We start from the raw sequence: 15916 nt of genomic DNA, 5'->3' as shown, positions 1-15916 counted from the left end.
CTTGTCCTGTTGCCTACAGATTCTGCCCACAGGTGCAGCTATCTGTTTATAGAGATTATTCATTCATTCATCTTCTCACCGCTTCATCCTCTTGAGGGTCGCGGGGGGGCTGGAGCCTGTCCCAGCTACATCGGGCGAGAGGCAGGGTACACCCTGGACAGGTCGCCAGACTATCGCAGGGCTGACACATAGAGACAAACAACCATTCGCGCTCACATTCACACCTATGGACAATTTAGAGTTACCAATTAACCTAGTCCCCAATCTGCATGTCTTTGGACTGTGGGAGGAAGCCGGAGTGCCCGGAGAGAACCCACGCTGACACGGGGAGAACATGCAAACTCTGCACAGAAGGGCTCCCACGCCCGGGATCGAACCGGCAACCCTCTTGCTGTGAGGCGACAGTGCTAACCATCACACCACCGTGCCGCCCTTTATAGAGATTATGTCATTTAAAAAAGACATTTATAAAAAAGACATTTAAGCATTTTGTGATTTTTAGTGATTCAGCACTGCAGACTTGTTCACAATCATTTCCAAATGCCACTGGGGAGGGAAACTTGTGACACACAGTCAGATTTTTCAAATGTATCAAAGTCTGCGATGACAGTCTTGAATGATGTTATCAATGACTCACTCCTCTGCTTGATTTTATCCTTATTTCTGAGGACATGCGTGCTCTTATGGATGATTTTTTTTAAAAAACAAAAAAACAACAGTTTTCTCTGTTTTGTCCTTCCGTCCAAATCAAAGTGAGATTCTTTACACCTGAAAATGAAGCTTTTCCTTCCAAGTAGACGAATCTGAAAACTGTGATGGATGCTTATAAATGCTTCCTATTAAACCAAGGTCAGTGGTACTTCTGGGCTGCCACGTTCAGATAATAGAAAACAATTTAATTGTAAATCTGGAAATTAATTAAACTAATAATCATAGACACATTTATGCACAAAGAGGAGGCTCCTTGGCTGTGTTTGCAGAAGCTTGATTAGTTGTCAGTGATATGTTAGTGCTTTTGACAGCTCCGTGAACAGGTAGCGTTTAAAGCCATCATTCACAATCACATCGCTGTTTTATAGTCTAAAAAACAGAAATTGAAAAATATGTCAGTGACAACATCTGCAGCGTGTGTTTGGCTGCAGTGAAACACAAAATAAGAGGTGGCATGGCAAACTTTGAGAAAATGATCCGTAAATTAATCGAAAAATATTTAACATGTAGATTGTATTTCTTTTACCATGGACGTGGCCTAAGAGAAACATGTGATCACAAATTGTTAAACAGCTCGCAGTATGTTCTAAAATAACCTTACAAGCTATACAGAGGAATGATTTCAGTTTGTCATGCAGCTGCATTGTATACAGAAAAAGCATTGTATATACAAAGTGCTGTATGTGTTTGGCTATTCTATGGTTTGGAGGATGGAGGCTGTAGCTGAAGGTCAAGGTTGGGTAGGAGTAGGAGGAGGCACCATTATAAAGGGAACTGCTTTCATACAGCCTTTAACTACCTAAGAGTCCGCCACTTTTTCAAGCGGGCCCCCACATTCAAGACCCTCTCTAACTCTCCTTTGTTCCCCCATCCTCTTTTTTGTTCTTCACCCACCTCTGCCCTCTCAGCCCCTCCCCCTGCAGATACACTCGACCCCCCCACCCCCACCCCCATCCGTACCCCCCTTTGCCGGCAACTCCCTGCTTTTCATTCTAAGCATGCCATTCTCCGTCTTCCTCTCCGTATAGGTGTGCGAATAAGTGGGAGTCTATGGGCTGTGCGTGAGTAAGTGGGAGTCTGCAGACTGAAGTGTTGCATGTGGGTAGGCATTCATGGGAAGCAGTGGTTGGTGCGGCGCACACTGATGGCTAATGAAGTTCCCCTGCACCTCATAGCCCTATTAAACCGCTGCCCCCTACCTCTACCCACTTCACCCCCCACCTCTTGCCTTGTTTCTCCCTGAGGGAGCGAGTTGGCAGGGAGCGAGCTGGCTGCTATGGCAACAACAAGGAACCCTCCCTCTCCCACAGGTCTCCTTAGCAACTGGTAGCTTGGCATTGCGGTAATGAGTGTGCCCGGTGTGCCAGGCTTTGTGTCATGTTGGCATGTGTGTGCAATGTACGTGTGTGATGGGAGTGTGTGTGTGTGTGTGCATAGGTGCGTATGTGTGGTGCAGTTTGCCAATTTAGGTGAGAGTTAAAATGTGTGATGACAAAGAGATGTGGAGCCACTACTTGGTGCCGGTCCAAAAAAATTTGTGAAGCTTATTTTATTAAAATGTAACCAAAACTGGCACGTGACTGAATCTACTTCTCTCTGCTGTTTCTGTGTGTGTGCGTGTGTGTATGTGTGTGTTGCAGATGTGCGCCCGTGTTACTGTGTATTTTGTGCATTATTTTTTTCCTTCACCGTGATTGCGGTCATTCTTCTCTGTACTCTGAAAGTGAAGCAATTAAAGGGACGATCCGATGAATTTTGCATGGCTGCCTATGAGTTTCCTGCTCTGCTGAAATTAAATTAAACGCCGAGAATGATGTTTATTAAAGTGTGATCAGAGGTGTGCACTGACCTTTAGAATGTGGGAAATGAGATTCTCATTGTTATGAATGAGATTATGTGGAGGCCGAGTGTGAAAAAAAGCCGGGGCCTGCATTGATTCCATTGTTGGCCGACAGTTTCTTTGTATATAGCAGAGGGAGGTTTCAATATAATCAAATCCACACTGTGCCTGTTGGCTATTAAATGGACTGATACACAAATATAGACACACAGGCGCTCACATAAATGCAGATTGACTTGTGCACGCTTGCACACACGCATATCATGCAGATCTTGTAAAAAGAGCCGTAAAAGCCTCTCCAGAAACGTGTTGGTCTTTAACAAAAGCATGGCAAGCCCAGTGGAAAATGTTAGTTTGCTCCCTAGACGAGGTGTGAAGTGCGAGCAGGCGGCCGGCCCCACAGGTGGCTCAGCCCAAACACCTGTTGTGTGAATCCTCAGTGGGAGGGCGTGAGCTCTGCCTACCTTGCAGGTCCCGGTGGAAAAACCACACCCATGCTACCCTGTGGCACGTGCACACTCATGTGCTCGCACTCACTCTGAGGCTCCCCCGTTTTGTGCGTGGGCGTCAGACGCGAGGCCCAGATTGTGTCCCCTTTGCGCCCACCGGAAACACTCAGCTGTCCCTGGCATCAGGCGAGCGGATTTTCCGATCTCCTGTCCGGGTCTCAGATGCTCTACTAATCTGTCAGCATCTATTTTTACCCACCAAAGCTGCGGCAGCCCTTCTCTATCCCACACCCTGCCACCCCGATGCCAACCCTTCCCTTGGCGCCGGGGTGGGCACGGCTGATGGCTCGCCAGCCATTGGATGCAATTAGTGCACAGTCAGGCAGGAATCCCCTACCAACTCCATTACACCCCTCTCCACAGCCACTTCCTGATCTGAGGCTACCAGACACACTACCACACACTTGCTTTCCATTTTAAGCCTTTTTATAAATGGCACTCCTGCAGTGTTGTGGAATAATAGGGTCGGATACAGAGCACCTTTCACAGTGCTTGAATCACTCTACTGTGCAAACTCAGTCTATTCAAGTACAATGGCAGCCGAGGGAATGAACATTTGAATTGTACCTGCTCAGATTTGGCGTTGAGATTAAGTGAAAGTTCTGTCTGTAATAGGACAGCGATTGGTGAAAAGTCCTTGAGCTACTCCGGCTCACTTCAGCCCTTTCTGTAATGATTCTAGAAGAAATGAGAGTTTTCGACTCGTTCCTGTAAATCGTATTTATTCAACAAGAAATTAGAAATGCTGCCAATCCACAGAGACCCCACAGTGATACTGCGATAGATGCAATTCCTAATCCCAGGTTTATTTCTTCCCCAACAAGGGCTGTAATGCGCCTCGCATGCCAATGCAGTCGTGACCACTGCTGTGGAGGCGATGATGGCATGTGGCAGAGAAGTAACTGTTTCTCACCTCCTAATAAAAGAGACTCCTTTTTAATCTTTTCAATTTGATTGTATTCCAAAAACAGGCCTGTCTGCCCATCTGTCTCTCTTAAAGAAGCCTCCTAAAGGGATTTTAATCATCTGACTCTGGGCTTCTCAGGCAAATAGCTACATCTCTCTCTTTCTCTCTTCGCACACACACACGCTCTCCCCCTCTCACACACACACACACACACAAACAATTTCCAATTTTCTTTCTTGTACTCACTGTCATAGTCTCACTTGTCTTCCCTCACTCTCTGATACACCATATCGTCTCAGCTCCATTGTGCCATATCTGTGCAGCCATTAGGCCCTTCAGTCCCTCTTCAAGTCCCCCTCAGACACATAAAATTCCCCCAGTCCTGTCCCTATTAATCCACATGGCTCTAAATTCTTTATTTCCCTTCAAAGGGACAACGCGAGCCGTGACATCAATCATGGAAAGCGAATATTTAGCCGGCGCTAATTTCCACCAATAGCCTGGAGACAGGCTTAGCTGACAAAACTCATTCCTGTGCTGAACAAAACTGCTTGTGTTGAAACCTCCCCTCCCCCTGATCCCTCCTGCCTTCTGCACAGGCAAAAACAGCATCACAATAAACACAGTTAGTGCTTCTGTTACTCCCCCTTGATTTAGGCTTATCAAATGAATGTGCACCATAGAGGGATACCCTTTGACAATACATAATGGCTCCATTCTGCATGAAATGGTTTGGTAATACCAGTCGAGTGTGGCAAACGGCTTTACCCGGTGCCACTACAAGAACAGCAGCTGTGTTCTTAGCTGGGCAAGCGCACCACGCTGCTTCACCCTTGAGGTTGTTTGAATCGGGTGAGTGGTTTCTTTTTGCTGGTTCCCAGACCCCACTCACAGGCCTTAGTTCGTCACTCAGTTCTGTTTGAATGAGTGCACATTCGCCACAAGATGGGTCCTATAAACCGTTTGACCTGTTTCCTCGCCCCTCTGTGTGTGAGCATGTGTGTGGGTGTGTGAGCGGGAAAAATCCTTGAGTGAGTTCTGATGGGGGGCTAATGGAGGGGGATGGGGCGAGCGGGGGGCATTTTGAGGGCACCCCTTTGTGTGGCGTGGAGGGGCCCCTTACGGTACCTCTATATTCCCAGCCCTTACCCCCAGGCCCCTCCACCTCCTGCTGTACCCCCCAGCACAGCTGCCCCCATGCCAGTCAGTCAGGTTATCCCACATGAACCATTGGGTCCCAACATAACAACCCCTGCCCCCACACGCATATAGTCCCAATGCCTTACTGACATCTTGGGAGAGGCAACAGAGGGATGCATTGGGCACAAAGCCAGTTTGCACAAGTGGGCGCAGTCACTTAACTGTCAAGCCTGTGGCAGTTAGACATTGTTGTGTGAACAGTGGGGATATGGCATATTGAGCGCCCATATTGGCCTCATAATGCAGGTGGATTGTGTAGTTAGTCCGACCTTGATGTGTGCTAAGCCTCAGCACTGATAGCCATTAAACTTCATCGATTCCCAACACTAAATAGGCCTCTTCAGTCCCTGAATCAAACCCGGAACAATTGATTGGTATTGTAAGATTTCCAAGAGCCAAATGAAAGGTTCTCAAAGAGATTATTATTGATGAATTCCAGGAACCTGTTTCTGCTCGTCAACAAATGTTGAGCAATAATCTGTTGGACCAGATTTACATAAGACATTTGTGTCTGTCTCCTTCTTTGAGCCAGTGAAAAACACTCTCACTGCTCAGTCCACCTGTGTGAAGGCATGAGATGATGTGAAAATTTAATGTCATGATTATCCTCGCTAAAATAATGATGATTCATGATATAGTTAAAATGTGCTTAAAACTCTTAAAATGGCACTAAATCATACTGGCATCACTTTAAACAAATCTGATCTTTTTCTTTTTTTTAAACATCTTTTTTTAGTGAAAAACAATTTTAAAAAGCCAGGCTTATTAAATATTTTTGAATGGCATTGTATATTTTGATGAAATATGACAATGCCTGAGTAAGAGGAGATGCCCCAGGTGAAAAGGTTATCATTTTTAACTAATAGATACCATTATGAAACTTCCCCAGTCAATGACCTACAGTAAGACATTTTGATATTACCAGTTTATATTACAAATTTGCATGTTTAATTATGCAAAATATAAATTATCTAATTAAAAAAAATGCACTGATTTGCATACTTTTACATACACAAAAATATGAAAATTGGGTAAAGCCAGATTCAAATTTTTTGTTTCATTTTGTCGTCATATTAGAGTCAAAGGTATTTAAAGAGGAAGAATTGGATAGCTCTTTTTATCTCTCCATAAATCAATAAATACTGTCAACAGCCATTAAGAAACAATTTTCTGCCATGTTTTTATGAGTAAAGTGTTATAGAAATAGTGTATAAATGGTATAAAAACCTTCAGAACACAGATAAGAATACAACTTGAACGTTTGGCGTATGGAAGCGCTACTGAATTTGAAACTTTTGGCTCAGAGTTCGAGAAAAAACTTGGCCTTTAAAGATATGTATCGGAAAATTCCATACATGTTTAGACAAACAATAAGACACTAGGTTAATTTTAACTGGCATAAATCATTATGAAACTTCCCCAGCTGATTACTTACTTTAAGACAATTATTTTTTGTATTGCAGGTTTTCTAAAATGTCATATTTAAATATGCAAATGGTGCATTATCTCATTAAATATGCTCTTTTTGCATAAATTTCCAGAACGAAAATTTGACCTTAAATAAACACCTAAATGTGTATTTTGGACATTTACTTTTAACTAGTCTGAAAGAAGACATAGAGACAAAATATCCCCAAATCTCAGAACTAACTGGGGTCTTTTTTAGAAAACAGTGTGTAAGAGCAATACTAAATATGTATGTGCAGACAAAAGCTGAAAATGGTGCATGCCAAAAAAAATTAGACAGTTTCTGCAATCAGGCTTCCACCTCACCATCTGTGTCGCCAATTTCCAGTCTCCAATATGTTTGTTTGCACGGGTCAAAGTTTCTCCCATCAAGTCTGTTTTTATAGATCACAACTTTTACGTGGGAAGTGGCGTATGCCTCTTTCAGGCCTCGTTTTGTGCGTACGCAATGTTTATAAATGGGACCCCTGATCTTTTGCATTTTTTGATCTTTCCATCTCTACCTGTGTGTTGTGATAAAAAAGTATCACCATGTTAGATTTGCTCAAAGAAGACAAAGGACAAGGACAAAGAAGACCGTCCTACAGCCTGGTATCAATTGTCTTAATATCTAAATCAGGATTTTTAGGCCTTAATGAGAGTTGAACTCAAGCTGATTGTTTCCTGCAACCGAAAGCACCTTGTTCACCTTAATTGGCTTTGATTGGTCCATAACCTCTTACCCTTATCCTCTTTTACTTTATGTCCAAATTAACCCCTCTCAGCCAGATTGGGTTGTGTTTGTCGACAGAGAATGAGGGTGGATGTCCCTAATAACAAAACAAAGAAGTCACACCACTACTTATGACTCTGTCTGTTCTTTTCAGTATTATGGGACCAGGCAGTGCATCTCTCCGCATAAGCCCAGCCACTGGTTCATTCATTATTTAGAGCCCTCTCCACTAGGCCCATTGTATTAAAGGGGTATGATTTGAATAGGAAGCAGCTTCCTGGACCCAGGCGTGTGATGTGTGTGTTCCTCTCTGTCATTGTATGTTTCTGTGGGCTTCATCCGTCTGCCTCGGCAAGCCAGGGGGCTGAAAGAGAATTTCCATTTTATGAATATTTAATACATAATAAAGTTTTCAATTTTATTCTATTCAACCCGTAGGGGTAAAAATGTGGCAAAGCCAACCCTCAAGGACAGAACACAGAGTAAAGGTAGTTGATTCGATGGAGGCATCAAAAAATGCGGTTAACATCGGATCACTGCCTCAAAAAAATCTACTAAAATGCGCACACACAAACATTAGGAATAGTTTAACATTACATCCTATAAGGGGTTTATAGTGTCCCTGTTTCACACATCTCAAACTTCCCTTATGCTGTATTACTATTGGATCATAGCATATCCGGGCTGCCCGCTGCGTCCGTGGTGACCTGGCACGGCTCTGTGTGAGACACCCAGCTGGGAGTGCCCCTGAATCAACTTGGGATTAGCCCAGGATTGTCTGGGATTACTCGGGGATGGAAGGGGATTAGCAGTGACTGCTTGTTTCGGGGGCGTGAGGGCCATAGGCTGGCCAAATTGCCCCTGACTCAGAGTGAGGGAACAGGAGGCGGACAGAACCACACCCACAGTGGAACCACCTGCAACCTGAGCTATTCTTAGATCCTAAAACACACAAACAGGATGACAGAGAAAAACATGTGGTGGAAAACTACACGACAGGAAGCCGGCAGCTAACGATGATGATGATGATGCCACGGCTGGCCACCGTCCGAAATCTCTCAAATCTCTCTAGCAGGTGGATTCATCAGATAAAGAGGGTTTGGGATGATGACAAATCCCTCCAAGTTCAATGGGGCTGCTCTTCCCTCATACAGGGATAAATCGCGATTTGAATCAGACAGGTCACACAGAGTTGCAGCATGAAGTGGTTCAGCTCTCTGAAAGATGCCCCATTTACAACCGGCCGTGGTGGAATGGCATGAAAGCTTACATATGTTTTAATTCAGGCATGCACAGGACTTGATGGGGATGATTTGAAGTGGTATGATAGGTTGATGATCCAGCCAGGGTGAGACAGGGAGTTGGCGCGGCACGTAGAGAAGCCGTCAGAAGCAGGGAGCGGGCATCCCCTGCGGACCTGCACTGCCGAGATGAAAGGCTGTTTAGTGTTGGAGCAGCAGCATCAAACAACCGCCTCCTCTTGCATCCTTTTCCCCCATCCCCCACTCTCCCTATCTCTCTCTTTCTCTCTCTCTCTCTCTCTCTCTTGATTCTCACCACAATATGATATAGTTCTGCTGTTGCACGTTTACCCGGTTGCCATGGTTACCCAATGCCGGAGGTGTCACAGCGAGATAACCCAAGGAGGCATTCACAGATCACCTGAATTCAGTTCGCCTCCCATTTCTGTGTTCTCCGCCGCAATTTGATTTATTTGTTTCCCTGCCGTGCAATTCAGCGTGAATACAAATAATCCGCAACATAATGGAGATGGTGGAAGTATGAGTACCCCTCAATCTGAAACAATCTATTGTCCCAGTATATTCCTAAACCACAGGAGGTGCTTTTGATTTGATATTTTCCTCCATGAGCGTCAAAATGCCTCACGCACAACAAAGAGCCGAATTGCGACGACAGACTCTGTTGCACACCAGGAACCTTCAGCATTCAACAACCCTTGAGATGTAAATGATACCTAAAAAAAACTATATCCTATGAATTACTGAGTCAGTGACTGTACATGCCGGTGTGGAGGATAATGGGAAAGTAATTGGTGACACACTGTATAATTGAAGGCACAGAGACTGAAAGCAGAAGTGGAAAATGTCTGTTGTGTGCACAGAAGTGTGTGAAATAAGAAAAATACAAAGTATGTATTACTCAGTGACAAAAGAGGAAGAGGCATCGTGATGAAGACAGAACAAGGGAGGGAAAGAGAGATAGGCAGTGAAGGTAGATGTCGGAGGGTGGGATACATCCATTAGCCTGCCTTGCTCCCGGCTCAATCTTGCGATACATCCCCCCCATTCAAGCTATGAGAGCGAAAGAGACAGGGCTGGCACGAAGCCAGACTGGCACCGACTTCAAACATACAGTACGCCCAACCACAGCAGCTTACATCAGCCCGGCTGAAAGGAAAAGTAGAGGAGGACAGATGGATTGATGGAAATGAAAGTGGGAGGATTGACGCACATAAGGAGTGTGTCTCAAGCCCGAGTCTCAGGTCGTCTCAGGTTGGTTGAGGCTGACAAGGTCGTACTCCGTGCCAGCTGTAGCCGTCCTTCGAACATGTTTGTGTTTTTGAACGTGCTCTCAATTTTCTGACTTTGGTTGACACTGATTGCACAGGGGGCTGCGCATCAACTTTTGTGTGTGTGTTTTGTTTATCTCTTAAGAGATGTGGAAGCGACCTGATAATTTGGCATTTTTTTTCTATGACTGAGCATGTATAGGCTGAATGATTTATAAGTGGGTTTGTCTACATTGCTGATTTTAACGTTTGATGTCAGAAAACCTTATTTTCCTCTTGTACATTTTATATGAATCTCATGCAAATTTCACTCATTTAAATTGTTCACCTCAGAAAAGCAGTTTGTGTACAAATGATCAGTGATGTGATGTATTACGGTTTAATTTGATCTCTCTCTCACCGTGTGCCTCTCTGTTATCTCTCTGCAGAACTCCATCCGACACAACCTATCCCTCCACACACGTTTTATCAGGGTGCAGAATGAGGGAACAGGGAAGAGTTCTTGGTGGATGCTGAACCCAGATGGAGGCAAGATGGGCAAGGCTCCCCGCCGGCGAGCAGTCTCCATGGACAACAGCACCAAATACCTTAAAAGCAAAGGCCGCGTCAGAGGAAAGAGGGTTGGCCGTCCTGGGATAGGAGCAGGGGCTGTTGTTGTTGGGCTCCAAGGCTCCCCCGACCACAGCAGCCCACCACGGAAAGGCCTCCCCGGAGCTGGAGCTGCAACTGGGACAGATGGAGAGTTTGATGCTTGGACAGATCTCCATTCCAGGGCGAGTTCTTCAGCCTCCACACTGAGTGGGCGTCTGTCACCCATCCTTGCAGAGGGAGAGCCTGAGGAACCAGAGGAGGGCGGTCTGTCCTGTTCCACCTCCCCCCACCTCTACCCCTCACCGACCAGTGCCCGCTCTCCGTCCATGGGGGCAGGGAATCGCTGTCCTCCCCTTGAGCAGCTGCCTCAGCTGGCCAACCTGACAGGTGCAATCAGCCTGGATGAACAGCTGATGGAGGATAGTTATCATCACCATCACCCATCGCAGCAGCAACACCAGCAGCATCCAGCTGTTGGCAGACATAAGCACCAAACCCCTGTCTACCACTACAACTCTGGAGTGAAGGGACAGAGCCCCTACGGTGCAGGCGTCTATGGTGCTACAGGCATGGGGATGCTGCGCCACCACTCACCCATGCAGACCATTCAGGAGAACAAGCCAGCAAGTTTCTCTGGAACCATGCGGGCATACTCCAGCACCAACGCCCTGCAGAGTCTGCTAACAGGTGGTCCAGCTAGACAGCAATACTGTTCCAAGGACATGATGCTGGGACAGGAGAGGGAAAGCCACCCTATGATGGCTCAAGCTAGTAATGGAGTGGGCTCCAACCATCACAGCCACCACCCTGGCCACCACAATGGCCACAGCCACAATGGACCTCATAGTCACAGCTCAGCTCATAGCCATAACAGAACTCACAGCCATACTAGTAGTCATAATCACAACAATGTCACCAACCACAACCACAACTCACCTCACAGCCTCGCTCACAACGGTCACAACCTCAGCCAGAGCCATAACCACACACCGCCCCGGGCTGTGGCCCTCATCCCACGTGGCAACAGCAATCAGTTGCAGACCTACAACCACAAAGCTCCTTACCTGTACAGCCCCCCATCACATGCCCACCTCCCTGCCTCCACCACCCTCCCCCCAAACCCAGCAGGCATGCTTGGCATGCCCCAGGACTCCTGCCATGTGGCCACTGCCCCGCACCCCCGTCACAACCATTACCCAGACCCACAACACCAAGGCATGACTAACGGACCATATCACCATGGCCAGGGGATGGGGAATGGTAGTGTTGGGAGCAACTACCATGGCTATCACCAACCTCACCTCCCCGAGAGACTACCAGCTGACCTGGACATTGACATGTTCCATGGTAGCTTAGACTGCGATGTGGAGTCCATCCTCCTCCATGACATTATGGACTCTGGGGAGGAGATGGACTTCAACTTTGACTGCTCCCTAGCGCAAGGGGTGGGCATTGGCATGGGTATGGGCATGGGTGTGACCATGGGCATGGGGGTGGGAATGAGTGGTCTGACTGGTCCACAGCAAGCCCACAGCAACCAGAGCTGGGTGCCTGGCTGAAGTATGGGACAACACATCCTGTCCTCTGAACTAAAAGAACTACCCTACCCATGAAGCACTGTGCTCAACTGTGACATTCCTGACTTGACACAGAGACTATAGGACCAACAGTCTCGTCTCGCTTTGTTGTCTTGACAATTCTTCTGTCACCCTCTCCTCTTTTGATTTCCCTTCCCTCCCCGAGAGATCTAGTTCATGTCACATTAGGTTTTTCTTCATATCAGCTATACTGTGATGACAATCTCTCAGCTGTGCTCGCCCAACATCGCTTCTCATCTACCATGAGAACTGAACTCTCAATGCACTTTATTGCAAGTGGGTCACATCTCGCAGTGCCAGGCGTTCACAGAGCAGCTCAGACAGAGCTTGGCATATTTTGTAAGGTGACTGCGGTATTTGACGGCAACAAATGAGGAAATTACAAGCTTCGTTGATAAAGTGTCACATCTTGGCATTGAAATAAAATTGGACTTCTTCTCTAATATGCTGTCATTGTCAGTGGTGGGGACTTTTTTGCATTAAGTCCTTAGTTGCTATGTGATTAGATGATTGGTTTTTTAAGTTCAGCGTTAGCTCAGAAGCTTAGACATTGCCTGTTTCTCATCACTCACCTTACCATTTTTTGAAAAAGTGAATTATTCAAAATTGTTAAATTTAACCCTGATTTGACACTGGTTTTAATGTAAATATAGTATATTTACATACAGATCTGATCTAAAACCAATTTACCACTTTAAAGGGATAGTTTGGATTTATTGAAGTCGGGTTGTATGAGGTATTGATCCTGAGTCGGTGTATTACCCACAGCAGATGGCACGGAAGCTAAGCAATGTACTGCTATGGAGGGGGGCAGCAGCAAAACGTATTTTAGCTACCTAAAAATATCTACAATAGTTTAAGTGTACACTATATTTATTTTACTGCTTTACCTTTCTGTCAGACAGTCCACACAGATGGGGAAGACGTTATTTGCCTCAGTTTATGCTCTTGGCAAAGCCACCAGACTCCACTAAAAAAAAAAAAAACAGTAATTTTTGCTCACTGAACAAGGGAGCTGCTGATCAATCGGTTAGTTAAGTTTGTGTTATTGTGTGACTTTGGTGAATCCAAACTAAGCTTTTTAAAAGCCAAAGTCACACAATAACACAAACTAACAGGCCGAGGCAACGGTAGACCAGAAGCTCCCGTGTTCAACGATGTTCAATGAGAGCTTCAATTTCTCGTTGGAAGTCATCTGACGGAAGGGTAAAGTAGTGAAAATATTTTTAGCATATTGTTCACTTACATTGTTTTTTTGGGGCATTTATTTGATAGGCAGCCTCAGAGTGAAAGGGAAAGAGAGAGGAGACATGCAGCAAAGGGCCACAGGTTGGGTGTAGCTTTGGTACATGTGGTGCCCCAGGTTGTTGACTCCTCCACAGCAGTTCATTGCTTAGCTACCGTGTAAGGGCTCATGTACGCTCAGTGTTAGATAAGGAGACAGACAGAGCCTTCTGTCCGTACTCTGACTTCAGTTCGTCTGTCTTTGTGCACGTTTTTTGAAAGCTTACAGATACGGACGAAATGCAGTACCACCAGAGATTATGGAGGCAGGGTAGCGTAGATCAAGCAAGATACGACAATGAAGACATTTGAATAACGGCGGAACCGAACAACGTTGCCTCAGTTTAAAGGCACAATATTACGACCTCCTCCACCATTGCCTCATTTGTTGTTGTGTGAAACTTTTGACTCTGCCATCTTGGCTGTCTTTATACCATGATAAACGACGCATGGAAGTATGAGGGCAGTAACGTTTGAAACAGATGTATCTACTGTCGTATGTAAAGGGAGTATAAATGAGTCTACATGCTTCCCTAAAGTGGGAGCATGCTGACTGCCATCTACTCTAGGTAAAACACTGATTATGGAAAAGTACCTTATGCAACCCCACCTCAAAAGATCAGAACTGTCCTTTCGCTGATGATGAAATTCACACGCTCATCAGATCCAACTAATTATCTTACACCAGCGGTCCTGTTATTTAAAGCTACATGCATTTAGTCCTTGGCGCACTTTTATCTTGGATGTAACATTTTGTCAGTGCCCTTTTGTCACCGGTTGGAGAATATTGTCACTACATCGTAAAATGGATTCCATCATTACTGGCTAGCATGCAATTTGGTGAATTAAAACGTCGTATCACCTTGTCTCACCTGGGCTTCTCGTGCCAGTTTCTCTCCCTCTCTCTGCCTGCCAGTGGAGACAAAGTGACCATTCCTCACACCGAGCCATTAATGTGGCTTGATTGAAATTCAGCATCTTGTTTTTAATCTCCAAAGTGATGCGGCAGCGATGCGTCATTATTGAGAATCTAACGCGTTGTCCTCCCATCTCTCACCCCGGCCGTCCGGGCAGCCGCTCGCCTCCGCGACTTAATGTGCCAAGAAAGCGAGACAAAACTGTGATTAACGCCAAGTCACTCTGCCTGCTGTCCTGCTCTGAGAAGGGCCAATGTCACTGTCCGCTTGCCTGCTCACAGAGGGTACAAATAGGAAAAGATGGAGACAAGGATAGAACAAAAGCCTGTTGTTGCAGTGGGATCAATCATCAGCCTCAGTTTCCATACTCTTTGGGTGTGTGTGTCTGAAAACAGGTAGTGTATTCGTATTGTAAACCATCTCCATCCTCTGTATTTTGTATTCCCCTGTTGCCATGTTTTCAGTGCTTATACCCTGAGCTTCAAATACTCAAATAGGTGCAAAGGGAGCGATTTGAGGAGAAACAATCAGCCAATCTGAGTGGCATGAGTCCATGTCAGACAGGGTTGTAATGCCCCACAGCCATCCACATCCACTTTTCGTGTGTTTATTCTGTTGTCTTGTAGTTGTTGTTGTATTGTTGAAATTCTAAGGACCAACGAGGACAGCGCTGAAATACCCACAGTGTAAGGATGGAATTCAATGGTGAAATGTTGGTAGTCCAGTATGACCTTCCTAATACCGTGCACCCCACCCACACTTGCTCTGCTCAGTTGTCTCTGTTTGTGAGTGGGGGAGTCTGAAGCTTGTTTCTCACCGGCCTTTAGACGAGAGAAAGAAGACCGCTCTTCTCTCGTTCCCTGAGGGAGACTCTCTGCGCTTGGTCTGCACCGAGTACGGCACACAAAGGAAAAGATGGGGGGTAAGGGTGGGGTGGGGGTTATTGTTACAGCCAAAGGTCAAGCACGGCACAGACTATCAGACCCATAATTGAGGTAAATACCTTTATTTCAGGGCTTTTAGTCGCGTTCCAGCTAATCTCCGTGTGGAAAATGCGTGGAATTTTCGAAGCAAAATGAGCCTCACAAAGCAGTTACGTTATAACCTATGCTACAGACATTTAGCAATGCCCTGCTATTGGAAAGAGAGCTATATATGATGTCTAATTTTCCTATATTTATTTATGAAAGAGATTGGTCTTTGTCACTCCTAAATGTGGTAGTTGTTTGAGTCAACTCCTATCCCCCATCCTCTTTTTTTCTCCTCTCTGTTTTTTAAGATGTCATTCTCCCTTTGCCCTTTTACTGACTTTTATTTTGTACAAAATCTATATATTAAGAATATTGTATAATAGTTTTTAAAATCTCAAAAATAATATCAGTTTTGTTGTCTATTTCTTTTTTAAGAGAATGTATCTCATCATCTGGTGACTGTTAAATAAATGAAATGAAAAGAAAGTCTCTGTTGTTGCTTTTTTTTTTTTTTTGGTGAATCTGACCATGAAGACAGATTTGTTGTTGTTCATGAAAACGCAACAAATTGACCTTTTCCTTATAATTCAGAGAGTCTGAAGTGGATTCTCCTGAGCTTACTTGTGCTTGTCAGGTGCTATTTCTCTCATGCGCTCGTATACAGTAGCTGACAAGATGA

The 15916-nt window shown here is 45.3% G+C and overlaps 1 protein-coding gene across 1 annotated transcript in view; it reads left to right on the top strand.

The window, feature by feature from the left end:
* LOC125893840 (forkhead box protein O3-like) overlaps window positions 1–15565 on the top strand; it is a 38688-nt gene extending 23123 nt beyond the window's left edge. The window contains exon 2 of the mRNA XM_049584772.1: window positions 10305–15565. Within this exon, the coding sequence (XP_049440729.1) occupies window positions 10305–12026 (1722 nt within the window). The 3' untranslated portion in view covers window positions 12027–15565. The remainder of the gene's footprint in view (window positions 1–10304) is intronic.
* The last annotated feature ends 351 nt before the right edge of the window (window positions 15566–15916 follow it).

The sequence above is a fragment of the Epinephelus fuscoguttatus genome, linkage group LG8 (genome assembly GCF_011397635.1).
Source record: "Epinephelus fuscoguttatus linkage group LG8, E.fuscoguttatus.final_Chr_v1".
Lineage (NCBI taxonomy): Eukaryota > Metazoa > Chordata > Actinopteri > Perciformes > Serranidae > Epinephelus > Epinephelus fuscoguttatus.
The sequence above is the reverse complement of the archived record's forward strand: the minus strand, read 5'-3'. Positions and strand labels throughout refer to the sequence as shown.